Below are 14,336 nucleotides of genomic sequence, written 5' to 3'. Positions count from 1 at the left end.
GTGGCAACTCAGGGAAAAACAATTGTATTTCCAAAACTCCCTTGAAGTTACATGGTTATGTGACTAAGCTCTGGATACTACTGTGTGAAGAAAAAGTGATATGTGGAACCTCAGGGTCATGTTCTTAAGAGGAGGATGCTGGCCCTTCTTTTTCCTTTTCCCACTTGCTTTATCTAAGATGTGTGTATTTTGGTGCATGGAAATGAAGATAATTCTGCAATGGTGACAGAGCCCCAGGATAAGACAAGCATGGCCCTGGACAGAACAGGGAAGAGCAGAGTCATACTCCAATTTGGAAATACTTTGGAATTTTTATGGGTGAAAGAAACTTTAATCTTATTTAAGCCATTATTTTGAGTTTTCTCTTATATGCAGCTGAACCTGTATCCTAATCATATAAATATTAAAGTGAACCTCCCTAATTTCCCTCAATGTATGGTGTAAAATACTGTAGCTTTGCAGCCAGAATAACCTAAGTTCTAATCATGCCTTTCCAACTGATACAAAAAGTTCAGCAACTTTCAAGAAGCAACTTCACCACTCAGAGCCTCAACTTCTGCATTTGTAAAATAGAAATAAAAATGTGGTATTCATAGATATAAGAGGGATACAATTTCTCCCTCTCCCAGGGCTTCTATCTGGGTCCTAAAAACAGAACTATGAGTCTTCTAGAAATAGCTTTGTTTCATCCCATTATTCACTCCTCAATATGAGAGAAAGAATCATTATCAATTTGGTGATATTGGAGAAAGGGTCTGCACAGGTGTAGTCTGTCTCCTTTCATTCTCAAAGTAGTCTGTCCAAAAAGTGCTTGAGTAATCAACATAAGTGTAATCAATCCCTGCCAATGCAGAGAGTGGACTACAGATCTAGTTGATCTGTCTGTACCTGGGTACAAAGATTCAATTTTGGAGGAAAGAATTATAAAGCTACATTGTAGTCATAGATTCAAGATACATTTTTCAAGTCAGCTTTAATAATAATAAAACTAATGTTTTGATCTCCATCCAACTCATATCTTTTTTTCAACTAGTTCTGGATTCACAGCAGGATGTTAATGTGTGGTGTCACCTCAAACTTTAACAATGAGATTTTTTTAATTGAAATTAAATAATGGATGTAAAGTATGTGGGGCCCAATTCATGCTCAATAAATGATAATACCCTACACTATACCTTTAATTTCCTCAAACTAACTGGTGGTAATAGCACCAACTTCTTTCTTTTTGTAAATTACATTTTACTATTTATGCTATTACAGTCATCCTAGTTTTTCTTTGTCCCCTTCACCTACCCCCCGCACTCTATCAGGCAATCCCCACACCATTGCCCATTTCCGTGGGTCATGAGTATAAGTTATTTGGCCACTCTATTCCCTATGTTGTACTTCATTTACATCCCCATAACAATTCTGTAATTACCTATTTGTACTTCTTAATCCTTTCACCTTTTTTGCCTATCCACCTAACCATCCTCCCATCTGGCAGCCATGAAAACATTATCTGTAACTATGATTCTATTTCTGTTCCGTTTATTTTTTTGTTTTTTAGAATCAGTTGTTGATAGATATGTATTTATTGTCATTTTATTGTTCACATTTTTATCTTATTATTTTCTTAAAGAAGACCTTTTAACATTTCATATAATACTGATTTTGTGGTAATGAACTCCTTTAGCTTTTACTTGTCTGGGAAGCTCTTTATCTTCTTTCCAATTCTAAATTATGTGTTTGCTAGGTAGAGTAATCTTGGTTGTAGGTCCTTGCTTTTCATCACTTTGAAGATTTCTTGACAATCCCTTCTAGCCTGTGAAGTTTCTTTTGAGAAATCAGCTGACAGTCTCATGGGAGCTCCCTTGTAGGTAACTAACAGCTTTACTCCTGTTGCTTTTCATAGTCTCTCTTTTTCTTAACTTTTTGCATTTTAATTATGATATATCTTGGTGTGGGCCTCTTTTGGTTCCTCTTGTTTGGGATTTTCTGTCTTCTCTGGACATGTATGTCTATTTCTTTCACCAAGTTATAGAAGTTTGCTGTCATTATTTTTTTAAATTTCTTGCTCACTCTCTTCCTCTTCCAGCACATGATGTAAATGTTGGTACTCTTGAAGTTGACCCAGAAGCTCCTTACACTATCCTCATATTTTTTGGATTCTTTTTTTCTTCTTGTTATTCTCATGGTGTTTTTTTCCCTTTGTTATGTTCTATCACTGATTTGATGTTTTGATTCTCAGCCTCATCCACTCTACTGTTGGTTCCTTGTACATTGTTCTTTATTTCAATTAGTGTATCATTTGTTTCTGATTGGATTTTTATGGTGTTGAAGTCCTCATTAAGTTTCTTGAGCATCCATATAATGAGTGTTTTGAATTCTGCATCTAGTAGATTGTTTGTCTCTTTTTTGTTTAGCTTCTTTCCTGGAGTTTTATTCTGTTCTTTCATCTGTGCCATGTTTATTTGTCATCTCATTTTGGTAGCCTCTTTGTGTTTGTTTTTATGTATTAGGTAGAGCTGCTACATCTCCCAGGCTTAGTAGAGTGGCCTAATGCAGTAGGTGTCCTGTAAAGTCCAGTGGTACAGCCTCCCCTCTTATCCACACTGGGAACTTAAGGTGCACCCACTGTATGGACTCTGTACACCCTCCTGTTGTAGTTGAGCCTTGATTGTTGCTGTCAGGTCAAAGGTCAGTCACTGGCTGTATTCTGTCTAGGGTCACACAGCATAAGCTACAATGCAATCTGTAGATGGCTGCCACTTGTACTGGGCTTAAATGTGCTCAAGTGAGGCCAAGTTGTGAACCAAGGCTGACCTCTGCTAGTGCCAGGCCTGGCGCAACTTAATGAGAGGTATGTAGCTTGCTAAAACAAGATGCTGCTTGTTTGAAAAATTTAGGAAAATCTGAAGCATAGGCCAATACAAGCCATTCATATGGAATAGACACTAGAAACAATTTGGGTGGGCCAGAAACTTGGGTGGGGCCAGGTCTCAGGAAATCACTAGGGTGGGGTAAACAGTGTCAGCCAGGCTGATGGAGTGTCAGATATAGTGGCTGCCTGGTGGCTATGTTGGGGGCAGAGCTCAGGAAGGGAACAATGGCCTCTGCCAGCACTTCGGTCTGGGAGAAAGCTGTCTCTCTACCCTTTGCCCCAGTGCCAGACAATTCAGTCCTCCCTGTGTGTCTCTGGTGTCTTTCAATCTACTACCCCCACACTGGGCCTCTGAAGGAGTGAGTCTGAGTAAGTTCATATGCAGGCTCTTTAAGAAGAACTACATGGGATTCCAGCAGTTTCTGTCTTTTACAGCCTCAATCCCCACTGGTTTTCACAGTCAGCAATTATGTAGACTTATCACCTGGCACTGGAACCCTGGATTGGGGAGCCTACTATAGGGCTGGGGCCCCTTGCTCCTGAGATACTCCTTCCAATTTTTATACAGCAAATGTGATTGTGGACCCCCTGTCCATTCTGTGTCTCTGTCTCTCCTACAAGTCTTGATGTGGTTTCTTCTTTAATTCTGTAGTTGTAAGACTTCCATTCAGCTCAGTTTCTGATGGTTCTGAATGATGGTTGTTCTGTAGTTTAGTGACAATTTTGATGTGATTGTACGAGGAGGCAAGCCCTGTTTACCTATGCCTCCATGTTGACCATAAGTCCAGTACCAACTTAACATCTTTGTGGAGATTATATGAAATAGCAGAATTAAAGCAGTCAGAACCAAACCTTAAACATGAGTTAATATTAAGTAAATATCAGGGGTAAGTCAAATTATTGATTGTAAAACCGATTGTTTTCTCCTTGAAACTTTAAACTAAATGCTTTGATGACAAAGTTCTCTCTCACTGTGGAAACCTAATATTAAGGTTTCTTACCAGTTCTTCACTAAGTCGACCCTGCACATTACCTCAAATTCTCTACTTCTCTCTTATAGCACTAATCTCTTTGACTTCAAAGTAATTAGTTTCCAAATCATGATCCAATAAGGCACCAGCATTCCCATATCTATTTCAGGGATCCCACCAAAAAAACACACGTAAAATATTGTATATTATCTGAGTAGTACATGTTACTTTTTTGTTTTATGTAACCGAGCTCCAAGTAAAAATTTATTCCTTTAAAGTTCTACTTAAAAAGTTTGAAAACTGCTATCTAAAAACAGTGACTCCTAGAATATTCCTGTGAAAATGTAATTGTGCTACTCAGCTGAAATAACAATTAAGTAGTCTCTCATCTGACTTTTGTTAAACTATTGCAAATTCTTAGAGGTAACTCAAAGACCTAATACCATTCACAATATATTTTAAAGAAAACAAGCATGAAAAATGATCCTCATCAGCTAACATTTACAATTGTATAAGTTTCCACAATATAGATGAGAGAGTATACAGTTTGTTTTTATTTTTTACACTTCAGTTAATATTCTTCTAAATCTGAAGTAGACATTTGTCACTTTTATGGCCATGTAGCATACAAAAACCCTCCCTCTTTTGCAGAATCTTGTATTTTAGGAGTTTTCTTCCCACTTAAAAATGAAAATTCTAGGTACTTGCTTTCCCAGGTTACCTTAAATTTTTATTGTGTTGACACACATGTTTGCCCTGAGCAACAAACCAGTGCCAGGAAGAATTGGGGATGCCCCAGACTTCATTCTGATGATGAATAATGGTATTCATTATTATCAGCAGTGGCAGAGGTTCTAAAGTCAGTGACATTAGTGTCCAGTGCTACTGGTGTAGAAAGTAGAAGTTGCAGTAACACAAGTGCCCAAGAATCACAATACTAGTCCTGCAGTGTAAATTTGAACATTGTTTCTGGCTGTGTATCCTCTGAAGATGTTCTGAAATTTACTAGTTCACAGCATTTCTGGAAAGATAATCCTGTGAACTATGTACATTTCTTTTCTGCAGCTATCAACCAGATTCAGTTGCTGATGCTTCCAACAACAACAGCCTTGATAGAAAGTCATGTATAATTTTAAGTACAGTTGGAGCAATTATCTATGAACGTATATCACAGTAGTGACTCTCGAATAAAAAAATATGTAATTATTTGCATACCTATTTTGATATACCCTTATTTAGCCTATAAACCACCTATATTCTAACTTCTTAATTACTACACAGCCTGAAAGATTATTACAATTTATTCCGTCTTTCCCCAATTACTTTATTGCTAGGTGATAAGAGAGCAATCTGATTGAACTAATATAATTATAATTTAAAGAACAAATAATACAGTGTTTTGGAATTAATATGAACCCAAGAGGACAGTAAATTGATGACAGGATAAAAGGGAGTAGAACAGTACTCCTGGTTGTAAGTGGGGTTACAAATACTCTGTAAAACAGGTTAAGTGAATTTCTAGGAGGCTGAGCCCAAAGCATGAAGCAACAGATTGCCATTGCATATCTCCTTATCCTTATGGATTAACTATGGTAGACATAAGACATAGAACAAAACATAGCTTCCTCTCTACTGCACAATGAAGCCAATAACACCTAGAGCATACCAGAAATATGTCAGAGGGAATAGAGCTACTGAATGTATTTAAGTAAAAATAAAAGTGAACTTATTAGCTTAGTTTTTAAAAAGATTAGATTACAAGTGCACGAGGGATAAGGGCATGGTAAAAGCCATGAAAATGGTACACAAGTGACTGAGTTTGGGAAACACCTCTCTATAGAATCTAAAATGTTGCCCCTCTAGGGAAGTAACTTGTCAGAAGGGTATTGCCAAAGCTAGATTGGAAGACCATAAATGATGACTCCTGACCACATTTTAAAATCCATTAGTAGTCAATCTGGACTCTGAGACCTTTGGAAATATCAAAGAGTCTTTTACGTGTTATATACTTATTGTGTACTGTTTCAGGCACAGGTAGTAATTTATTTAGAAATGTTGATAACAGTCCTATGTTGGAGTTTTGGTTGCCCACACCCACAATGCCTTCTGCCCATTCAGACTCTCCCTGTTAAGCCACAGCTGATTGAGGTATTTTGAATTAGGGTGTCACTACAGAAGTTATCTATGGAGTTAATGGCTGAAGTTCATGCTCATTGAGAGGCTGACATGTCTGTTCTATGGCAGATATAAACTGAGTAAAAGATGACCCCAAGATGTGGAGAGAAAAATATAGAGCTGACAGACTCAAATGATCAAAAGAAAAGTCATATGGCCTCTGACAGACAAGAGAGAACATCAGTTCTTGACATCTCCCGAGAACATCTGAAACTTGATCAGACTCCATTTTTGTCTTTGGACTCAATAGGACAGGTGCATTTATAAAATGTCCACCGACTCACACCTCTTATACATGTACTTTTTATTTTTCTCAAGACACATTGAATGGGTTTTAATTCCTTGAAACCCCGAGTCCCGATTAGGAACCAAATCAAAAGATATTAAGTGCAATAGAGACATGGGGTAAATAAGAGGCATCAAAGAAGGAATAAAGAAACAAGAAGGCCATTTGATCACTGAGTTACTGTAAAGCCACTCAGAAGAGATAAAGGGTTTTTTTTTAAATGAGCCTTTGAAGTTTCTTTTTCTTGACTTGTCTTGTATTCTCCAGCAACCCAATCATTTGTGTCATTGTATCAAACTCTGGTGTTTTCATATGAAGATTTTTCTTTTAATCCATGTAACAAAAGTCATTTATATGGATTTTAGAAGATGAACTTTTATTTCCTTTTTTCAAAATCCCTTTTGTTCATCTTCATCCTCCTCCTTCTCCCACTGCCACCCAAGACACACCCACACACGTAGTCTGGCATAAGTTAAGAGTTAACATACATCCAATTGTTTGACTTAGTGAAAATCAAACTACTACATATGTTATTTGAAAACGGCAATTATTCGCTTAAACTTCCCTTAGCTACATGTTCTTATGTTTCAGTTCTAATTAATAAAAAAAATATTTTAACACAGTCTTTTAAAGTGGCATACCTGCCTATGCCTGTGTAATAGTCATGATGTAATTCAAGTACTAAGCCTCTTATTCTTGGCATTGTTGGCTGCTTTTTTACATCCTTCTTCTAACAAGAATAATCAATAATTTTAGAATTGATTGACCTTCCTATGAACCTCCTAGGAGGATGCCCATCAGTTTCTTCCATTCTGTCTGGATAAAAAGAATAGCAATAATAGTTTACAAAGCATATTCACATTTACTATAGGGGACTCCAGTTCAACATAAGTATACATGGGGCTTTCCTTAAGAGAGTACAGGTAACAAAGTATGCAAGCAATTACAAGATACTGTGTTGAAAACTAGTTTGGAAACTATGGCTTAACATTTCTTAACTAACTAAATCCTGTGGTTTTATCTAACTGCATTCACTGAACAAAGACATCTCTAATACTTACAGTGTTGTGCATGCACATATGCCTACACATTGAATACTTTTCCTGAAATGACATCCAACTCCACAATCCAAGGTAGGTTGGAAGCCCGATAGAATGGAATATATAAGAAGAAAGTCTCCAAAAAAGGTTCAGCTGGTTATGGTGAAGGGAATGGCATTGTCCAAGAGTTAATGGATCCAAAAATAACATATTTATTTCTAAAAAGGATGGTTGGCACAGGAACACAGAAGGGAGAGAAAGTTGGCTGTTTTCTTTGTACTTTCTGGGTGATTTTCTTTTCAGTGTCACTCCCGGCAGAAAACATATTCAGTGTAAGAGGTCCAGATCTTGTCATCTGTTTGGTCATGGGTGATAGTGCAGATGCCGGAGGAGTTGCATGCAACCATGTGAAAGCCAGCATCAGCTAATTTATCAAAGGCTTGTTCCAGAAAGGTAAATTTGAGGTAATATCGAGAAGTGTACCTCTCAGGAGGACGGTCAGGGTCTCTGCTCTCATTTAGAGTATCTCCAAATACTTCTTTGGCCAATGAGATCTTACCACACACCATGATTCGGGCCACACGGCGGAATTTGGCATCTGCTTGGCTATCCCTACCCAGAGTATAGGAGCCTCGATAGCCAATAGTGATGAAACCTGCCTTCTTGAGGTCAGAACCAGTGTTTACTGTCAGAGCTGGGGAGTTATCAGGGCCACTAACTTGGATGTTATTACTTGAAGAGATATTACATGTGATGTCAATGTTGGTGGAAAGCTCTTCTACATCACTTTGGCAAAAATCATTGCCAAATGACTTGACCTTATTGATTTTAGGAGCCAACATCTTCACTAACTCTGGTAGTTTGAAGTATTCTGCTTCTCTCTGGAGCCGACCACACTCTGGAAAGTGGTCAGGAAGCACTAGTTTCTGGTCTCTCATGTAGTCTAGCACATAACGAAAGAGGAAACCATCTCTGTCTACAAAGAATCTCCCTTTGTTGTCCTGGGCTAGGGAGCAAGGATTCTTTTCATTGAACATTTCCCAGAGCAAGGAGCCAGGAACACTAACCAAAGTAAGATAGCGAGTGATGTACATCTGACCACCCACGTTGAGTTCAATAATCTCAGGGAAATGACTGAAATCCTCACTTGGTTTAGTACAGCTTGATTTCTCAGGCATGGCCATATTGATCTGCAGGAGCAAAAGACATTGGTTCTAAGTAAAGGTTTACAGTATGGGAATTCTACTTTGAAACAATTTTTTTGTACTCATAAATACTACATACCAAGAAAATTAAGCAAACCATAACTTTTTGCAAATCTATAGTTAAAACTATTTTTAACTTGTAAATGGCAGGATAGAAAAATCATACATAATTTGCTTTGCAATTATATTTTAATGTCCTTCTGAATGTTAGGTGAATCAAATACTCACAATGCTCAATTCATGGCATGTTATCACAGTCCATACAGGGCCCTCTTTTCTTGTGATGTTTGTTTTTTTTGTTTTGGTTATTCTATTTTACTTTCACAGTCCATTCCCTTTCCTGTCCCTGGTCCCACCATAGGTTGTCATTCTGATAGATTTAGCATGCATCTTTCTGTGTAAATGTACTCTTGAATAATTAATTTTGTTGTTTTAAATGGATGTATATGTTATTGTATTATATATTTCAGTCTTCATTTATACATATTTATACATTTTTCACTCTCATCACTATATTGTTCAAATTTCTTCATGTTGCTATGTGTATACCTAATCTCTTGCTTCTAATTGTGATATAATACTTTGTGGTATGCATTTACTATGTTTTACTATCTACTCTCCCAGTGACTGACACTCAGATTGCCTCTAACCCTCTGCTCCAATTTATGTTCCTGTTTCCTAAGAACCTCTGAGAGAACATCTTTAGGCTATATATCCAGCAATGAATTTCTGAGTCACATTGTATGCATATACCTAATTTGACTAAGTCCTGACATGTTCTCTAAAATGTCCCTTGTCTGCATTCCTAATTAATCCTCAAATCCACACCATACTTTGGCATTACCTAGATTTCTAAATTTTTGCTACTCTACCAGTATAAATTGATACCTCATTGCCGTGTGAGAACATTAGTTATAAAATAAAAAAATAGGCAACTATTGTAAGACCATAACTTAGTGCTTTCTCACTGTCCAATGTTTCCAACATAAAACATGGTATGCTCATCACCTTTCTTTGCTTCCCGTTCTTCTTTATCTGTATGTAAGTCAACATTATTGTCTATATTAGATTTTGCTGAACCTCTTCCTACCCCATGGTCCATTCCAATTTCATCTGTTACCAGCTTCTATCTCTTCTCAAACCATCCTAAACTGTGACTGTGCAAGCCTCAGAACTGTGTTTTTTGCTGTCTAATCTCTCCCTCATAGAAGTTATCCTCTTAAGCTTTTCCAACTGTTATATTCACTGTGGTTACTGAATGCTAGCCTACTTCTAAACTTCAGCTTGCTGTTGGCAATTGCTTGCTGAATGTGCCAGCAGTAGCTTGAATTCAGCATTTTCCAAAACACATGCATATACGAGAAAGTGTTTTTAAAATCTGAGTTACTATAATTATTTTGCCTTTATATTCCAGCCTAAACAGGTCATATTTTATGACTTTTTCCTGTCAGTAATATCACAATTTTTCCAGTCGTTCAACCTGGAGATTTAGAAACTTTAGAGTCATCTTACTGACCTATTCATCTACCTTAAGTGTATTCCTCACTGACACAGAAATTATTCCTTTATGATGTCTCTTGCATACACATTATTACAACCACCACTTCTATTCTTCACTCTGCCTTAATTAACCTGAACATCTGAATTGATATGTTCATCTCTACCTGAGATCCAATCACATCTGCCCTACACCCTACACCCACCTCCAAAAAATATCCTACATTCTATTACCATATCAATTGTTATAATAACCTTTTTCTCAGTTTAAAAATTGTCAGTGACACTATTTTGCCTAAAAATCAACTCTAAAACCCTTACTGTGGGACTCAAACCTATCTATAAACTAGTTCTTTCCTCTCTTTAATGATAAGAATACACTACAAGGACATATTATGTGCCAAGCATTGTTCTTAGCCATAAAGTGGATACAAACATTATCCTTATTTGCCAAAGAAAAAAAACGATAGCTTGCCTAATGTGAAACCAACAAATGTCTGAAGTGGTATTCAAACTCTAGCAGTGGGACTCCAATGTCCATGTTTTTAATTGACTGTATCTTCCAAGACTTCTTTATGTATATAAAAATGGTGTAGGTATTATTGCTTGCCCATGATATATTGCCTTTGCCCATACCTTTCCCCTTCTGGAAAGTGTTATTCCATTTCCTTGACATCAAGGACCAATTCAAGTCTAACTAAAATTAACCTCCCTCTCTTCTATGTAAATAGATTTGTATAGAAATCTTTTTCTTGAAAATTTCATTTTATTTTTTACTCTTTAGTTTCCTATTCTTTTTCATAATATTGTAACAGTAGTAGTGGTAAAATAATAACAGTAATTAATATTTGTGAAACATATATGTGACAATTTTTTATCTCTTTTAATGTGATGACTCAGTTAATATTTCTAACAATCTAATTAAGTAAATACTATTGCAATCCACATTTCTCAAAGGAATAAGCAGGTGCACAGTTCATTATAATCCCTCATACAAATTAGTGTTTTTAGTTTCCATTTACTAATCTACTGTTCACACTATAACTAGAATTATCTTTCTCAAATGTAAAACTGATTATGGCCTTGCATAAACACTGTCAAAGGTTTCTCAAAGTGTAGAGACTGAAGTTCAAACATATTAAATAAAGTATATGAAAAGTTCCATACCGGTCTTTGCCTTGTTGTTGGGTTTTCTTTCAACTATCTTTTCTGTTGGTACCCCCAAAATGACTATAAACTTTAGCTACTGAATCTAAATCTAGTTCACCAGACTCATCCACTTTTTTATGTCTACATTGCTTTAACCTAGGATTCTTTCTGCCTGAAATGTGCTCTTTTACTCTTCCTACCCCAACCTCCCTGTGGCTTCTTGATAAATATTATAACATAGTATAGTTTAGGAAGGTCTGAGTTTGAATCCCACCTCTGCCATTTATTAGCTGGGTAACTTAGGACAAATTACTTATTCTCTATGAGCCTCAGTTTTCTTATCCAGTAAATGGATATAACAAAAGATTCACAAGATATGGAGGAAATGATATATAATGTAATGTACTTCACACAAGTACATTACACATATGATATGCCTATCATATAGTAAGTGCTTAATGGATGTTTGATTATATTGACTCCCTTAGCACATCTTGGGACAGTCATTGAAAGATTGCAATCCACCAGTTGATTGTGGTACTAGAAGTCTTATAGTGATCCATTAAGATTCTGATAACATAAAACATTCTTTTGAACTGCCACTTCGATCCTTCATATTCTTTATTTTTGCTTCGGATTGGAAATATATCTTAGAGCACTTATAATATAACACACCATTATTTATACTGTTGTCCCAAATAATCTCTGAGATATTTAGTAATCTTGACCTAAAAATCTCTGGAGTTTAGCAAGTAATAAACTTATAGTAAGCAATCAGTGAATGATGAGTAAACCACCAACAAACAAATGTGATATAAATTTCATTACTTTCACAATCCCACATTATATAAGTAGAAATACATTTATAGAAATTCATTTTAAATACATGTATGAGTATATAAACAATAAATATGGATATGTTAGATTTTGAAGATTTCTGAATGCAAGAAAACTGTTATATAGTCCCTCTAACAACAATAATAAAGGTCAGAGATAGTTGTTCTCCATTGTACAAAAAGATCATTTTATAACACAATTAAGCAGGTGAAAAATAGTAGTGTAATGTTTATACCTTGTCGTTTCAGGTTTTTCTTTCTTGATGTTTTAGAGTTACTTCATTTGCTCAAGTCCACTGATGGTTTAAAATCCTATGACCCAGTGTGTCACATTCAGCTTGAGAGGTGAAGGTGGGTAGTCTATTTTGCCTCTCACATTAGAGTAGGAGTTTTAGTTAAATCCTAAAGATTGAACCTTTATTTCTGTAGGAAGAAGTCAAAAGGGGAAAATTTAGGACTAGAACTGCAGAAGATCCTCAACTGCCACACGTCCCTATGGTACAACCAAAACCATATTTGAAAACATAAATACAAATTTTACTCTGAAAGTAATTCATAAGACTACTCCTGATAACTAGGAATTTCAAGTAATTTTAAATAAATAAAAATAGAAGTCGTTTTCCCAATAACAAAAAATGAAGTCAGGAAGGACATTTCCCAAACAGGAACATTTATTTGCAATGTAAAAATATCTTTCGCATATAAAATTCTTTAGATATGTTCCTTTCCCCCCTTCCACATGCCAGGGTTTCCTGTTCGGCTAGCTTGCTCAACAGGGAACAACAACAACAACAAAAGTCTATTTAATCTAACCATTCCTCAGTTTTTTAATTGCTTGTTTGGGATGTAACATTTTAACATCTCTTTTTTTTTTCCTTCTGCACATAAACCTCAAGCTGATAAGGGCTTGTGGTTACCTGCCCTAGGAAATCAAAGAAATAAAGGTCTCTGCAAGGAGGAAGTTAAAAGACAGAATGTGAAATGTAAATAGTTTAAATCAGAAGATAAAATGTTCAACCCAGCTGTATGTTGGTTGCAAGCTAGGAAGAGCTGAACTTTACATTTCAATGTTTCAAAGGCACTAGAGAAAGTAGCTCGTGCATCACTTGCTATCTGTAGTCAAAGAATCCTGCAACCAAGATGCAGTGTTTTTAAAAGAAGAACAAAGTGAAATATATGAAAAAAAAAAACCCTGATGCATACCTGAAAATGATATGGAAGCATTTTTCTAAGGAAATCAGATAGTTTATAAATTATCAATTTCCAATTGTATTAAACCTGATATCTTTGTGTCCTAATATTTCCTCTCTTCTCTCTCCCTCTCCCTCACAATCCCTCTTCTTTTTGGCCAGCCTGTCTTAAAAATACACTCACTTATAAAAATGAACACATTGATATGATTTTGAAACGTGGTTCCCACATCTATGTTGTTCTATTTCAAAGAGATTCGAGAAAGCAAAGTAGGTAAAAGCTGAACTGGAAGTGTAAGCAAAAGGAAAAAAGCAAGTTTAAATAAGAATTAAGAAATAGTTTTATTGTCCTACTTAAAGGGGAAAATCCTCAGCAGCATTCCCAGCCCTTACTAGTAACTTGAACCTATGGCTTTTTCTCTGCTCATAAAAAAAACAATGCTAGTACAGAGATGCTTTAAAAATGCAAATAAAAAATAACCAAATGAAAGATGCTCTGAATTTTCAGAATTCCCTTTCAGGGACGAAACTTGCTTGCTTTTGGATCTCTAGGCAGGTTTCACATGCAGTCCTCTCTCAGTACACAGAAAGAACACACAGAGACATGTGTATCCCCAGCTCAAATACAGAAACTCCTGAATTCCAGAGGCAGTGAACTGGAAATGAAAGATAAGGGGATCAATTGAGTAGTTACCTTGAATCTCCAGCTACTCGAATATTGCCAAGCACTGCCTCAGCCCCTCTCTGCCTCGCTGCAGGCTTGGCTCAGCTTATGAAGTGCCCTCCTGCTCTCTTCCCTCTCCTTTGCTGTGCGCTTTGATGCTCAGTCTAGATTTCTTCTTTTAATACTAGGAAGCCTTTAGACCCTCCCTTCCCGCTATGACATACTTGGCTCCCTCCCCAGACAGCCTCCCAGATGGAAAAGGCCAGCTTTCTACTCTGCAGTTTCAGGAAGAAGCAACATCCAGAAAGGGAAAAGATGGTGGTGGTGATATTAATAAAAGAATAACATTTGGGGATAAGAGAAAATTTTTCTGATATTTTGTTGGTTCAAAATGAACACATAAACATTTAGCAGCTGCAAATTGAGTGTGTGCTTTTTTTTAATTAAAGACTTGGTTGAA

General features: G+C 36.4%; 1 protein-coding gene across 1 annotated transcript; it reads right to left on the bottom strand.

Annotated features, from left to right (window-relative positions):
- Positions 1–6,351: 6,351 nt before the first annotated feature.
- Positions 6,352–14,029, bottom strand: LOC123814945 (BTB/POZ domain-containing protein KCTD12-like). Its single transcript, XM_045833096.1, has 3 exons — positions 13,907–14,029; positions 12,259–12,445; positions 6,352–8,525 (listed from the first exon to the last, which is right to left on the bottom strand). Exon 3 carries the CDS (start codon positions 8,517–8,519, stop codon positions 7,641–7,643), a length of 879 nt encoding a protein of 292 aa, XP_045689052.1. The 5' UTR covers positions 8,520–8,525; positions 12,259–12,445; positions 13,907–14,029; the 3' UTR covers positions 6,352–7,640.
- Between the last annotated feature and the right edge of the window lie 307 nt (positions 14,030–14,336).

Source organism: Phyllostomus hastatus, unplaced genomic scaffold, assembly GCF_019186645.2.
Source record: "Phyllostomus hastatus isolate PE091 unplaced genomic scaffold, TTU_PhHast_1.1 phas_contig_10, whole genome shotgun sequence".
Lineage (NCBI taxonomy): Eukaryota > Metazoa > Chordata > Mammalia > Chiroptera > Phyllostomidae > Phyllostomus > Phyllostomus hastatus.
Note: the sequence above shows the minus strand (reverse complement) of the source record. Positions and strands in the feature narration are given on the sequence as shown.